Source organism: Acanthisitta chloris, unplaced genomic scaffold (genome assembly GCF_000695815.1).
Source record: "Acanthisitta chloris isolate BGI_N310 unplaced genomic scaffold, ASM69581v1 scaffold40936, whole genome shotgun sequence".
NCBI classification, from domain to species: domain Eukaryota; kingdom Metazoa; phylum Chordata; class Aves; order Passeriformes; family Acanthisittidae; genus Acanthisitta; species Acanthisitta chloris.
The window spans coordinates 3,750-6,615 of NW_008677201.1; the positions used below are offsets into that span (position 1 = coordinate 3,750).

Below are 2,866 nucleotides of genomic sequence, written 5' to 3' on the forward strand. Positions count from 1 at the left end.
GCGCTGCGGCCTCCGCCCACTGCTCCCTCCGTTGGAGCAGCATCCCGAGCAGTGTGTGGGTGGCACTGCTCCGCCAACATCTGTTACCTCATGTTTTCCTTCTCTCTTTTCCGGGAAAGCTGACGGTTAACCGCGCGTAACCCCAGGGTTGTGCAAAGCGAGGGGGAGGCCTGGATGGACCCACATGCAGAGTGCTGTGCTGGCTGTGCTGCCGTGCTCACCTGCCTGGGAGCAGCGTGGGGAGCACGTGGGATGAGGTCACATTTGGATCCTGGTCTTGGGACTGCCCTGTGCAGGGCCAGGAGTTGGACATGGGTGATGCTCTTGTGTCCCTTCTGACTCTGTGAGATCTCTTTGGGGAGTTTTGTGGCACTTCACAGCTGCAGTGCCAACGATATTCCAGCACAGCTGGAGATCACTTCCCACTGGCCAAAGCCTTGGGAAGAGAATAGCTGTGTCTGAGGGATGTACCTGCAGCTGTGTCACCTGGGGGCAGCTCCTGTCAGTGCTCTGCCACACTGAGCAGGCTGTTTACTGCTCAGCCCCGATGACAGGCTCCTCTGCAGCTCAGGACTTTATCCAAAACATCGTGTACTTGATGACGAGAGGCTTTGCCTGATAGGAATGTAGCCTTTGCCCTCGGTCACAAGAGCTCGCAGCACAGATGGACTTTGCCAGGCAGAACACTCGTGTGCTCCCGCAGCCAGATTGTGGGAGGGCAGGGAGAAGTCATCTGATAAAAGTGAACATCCTGGCCAGCTCTTCCAGCAGGATTATGTTGCTTGCAATTGCCAAGGGGCCCTGCTAGAACATCCCGTGTTGGAGGCTCCCCCAGCTCTTGTGTAACCCTGTGGGTAGTGGGGGAGGAGGGTGGAGGTGAGTTTGGGCTCAGGGGGGTCTGGTTCCTGTGCTCCTGCCCCATCCCTCTAATTTTAGGCTGCTTTTGTAGACCTGATCCCAGTGCTAACGTTGACATCTATCAGGGTCTTAAACTGGAGGGAGAAACCTGCCTGAGTACCATCAGTGGGTCCCTGGTGCTGCACCACTTCCAACCAGAGCAGCCTGGGGTCCTGTCGCTGCTCCACCAGCCAGGAGCATTTGTCCCTGCCATCGCGGCTCAGACCCCCAGTGCTGCAGTGGCACACGTGGCTGGGAGCTGCAGGTGCCTCGTACTAACCTGGTGTTTTTCTCTCTTGTCTGATTTTCAAGAGTCCATCGTAGGGAACTGCATGGACAGGAGCTCCCCCGGCCAAGCCATGCAGGTGCCTGACCACAACGGCCTGGGCTACGCCGTGCGCCCCGGCTGCAGCGAGCACCCGCGGCCCAGGGCCCTGCAGAGACATCACACCATCCAGAACAGTGATGATGCCTACGTAGGTGCCTTTGCCTCTGAGGTGATACAGTGAAACAGCCCAGGCTGCCTCTGGCCTGGCTCTCGGTTCTGCAGTGCTGTGAAGGAGCTGGTCGTGGCAGCCCAGACCTCTCTGCTCTGCTCCCCGTGGGGTTTGGGGTGCTGGGAACTTCCCTGCCCAAAGCTTGATATGTTCTTTGCTACAGCTCCCTTGTGCTGTAGATGAGAAAGGCAACTTCCCTGTTTCAGTGGTGCCCAGTGACAGGACAAGGAGCAGTGGCCATGAACTAACACAAGAAGTTCCACCTCACCATGAGGAAGAACTTCTTTCCATGGAGGGTGGCAGAGCACTGGAGCAGGTGCCCAGGGAGGGCGTGGAGTCTCTCTCCCCCAGACATTCAAACCCCTCCTGACACAGTCCTGTAGGGCTGGATAGGTGATCTCCAGAGGGCCCTACTGTGCTGTGATTCTGTTAGTTCAGAGGGATTTGCACTGTCCAGTCCATGCTCCTGTAGAGGGGACCCTGGCTGCACCCAGGCTGTGCCTGATGCAGTTGCTGCCCTTACAGACCCTCACACAAGGTCTGCAGGAGCTCCCTGAGATCCGGGGGGCAGTGGGGCTCCTCTCCCCAGCCCCCCTTGACGTGTGTCCTGCTGTCTCCACAGGTGCAGTTAGATAACTTGCCTGGAATGAGTTTAATGGCAGGCAAAGCTCTCAGCTCTGCCCGGATGTCGGACGCTGTCCTCAGCCAGTCGTCGCTCATGGCCAGTCAGCAGCTGCGCGACAGGGAGAGCGAGGGTGAGCACCTGGGCAGGTGGGCAGGGGGCTGAGAGCACCAGCTTGATCTGTGCTGCAAGGTCACCTCTCTCTGCCCTTGCAGAATGTGGGGAGAGTTTGGAAGGTCAAGAGCACCCCAACCTGGGTGATGGCAGCCCACACCTCAACACCTCCTGTTACCCCTCCACGTGTATCACGGACGTCCTGCTGAGCTACAAGCACCCGGAGGTGCCCTTTGGGATGGAGCAGGCAGGGGTGTAACCAGGAGGGAGTGAGTATCCCTGTCCTTCTCTCCACACACACACCTGGGGCTGTCTCTGTGGCCTCAGTTCTGTGGGTCTCCTTCCCTGCTCCCCAGCTGTGGGGCCGTCAGCTCTGAGCTCCCACACTGGGGCTGTCTGTTGTCCCCATGTTTCCCTTCACTGCATGCTCACCCTTCTGGGGTGCAGCTGGTGGGCCTGGGAATGGTAGAAGATTGTGGGAGCAGACCTGGTGTCTCCTGACGTCTGTTTCCTCTCTCTTGCAGGGTTTGTGTACAGCTTTGAAACGAAAAGGTCCATTTTAAACCAACAGTATCTAGCAGCATTGCGCCAAATTGCCGTAGTATTTCTGACTAACTGGAATACCATGGCCCCTTTCCTCATCCTCACCTCATCCAGTGTGTCGTTCCTTTGGGTTCTTTCATTTCTGCCACACTTGCCTGTGCCTCCAGCTCCCAGGAGCGCCGGCGCTGGAGCC

The 2,866-nt window shown here is 58.0% G+C and overlaps 1 protein-coding gene across 1 annotated transcript in view; it reads left to right on the top strand.

The window, feature by feature from the left end:
* Positions 1-2,809, top strand: part of SIK3 (SIK family kinase 3) — a gene marked incomplete at its 5' end in the record, with an annotated part of 6,503 nt that extends 3,694 nt beyond the window's left edge. Inside the window, 4 exons of the mRNA XM_009076401.1 lie at positions 1,210-1,373; positions 2,017-2,149; positions 2,232-2,399; positions 2,655-2,809. Coding sequence (XP_009074649.1) covers positions 1,210-1,373; positions 2,017-2,149; positions 2,232-2,389 — 455 coding nt within the window. The remainder of the gene's footprint in view (positions 1-1,209; positions 1,374-2,016; positions 2,150-2,231; positions 2,400-2,654) is intronic.
* Positions 2,810-2,866: the final 57 nt, after the last annotated feature.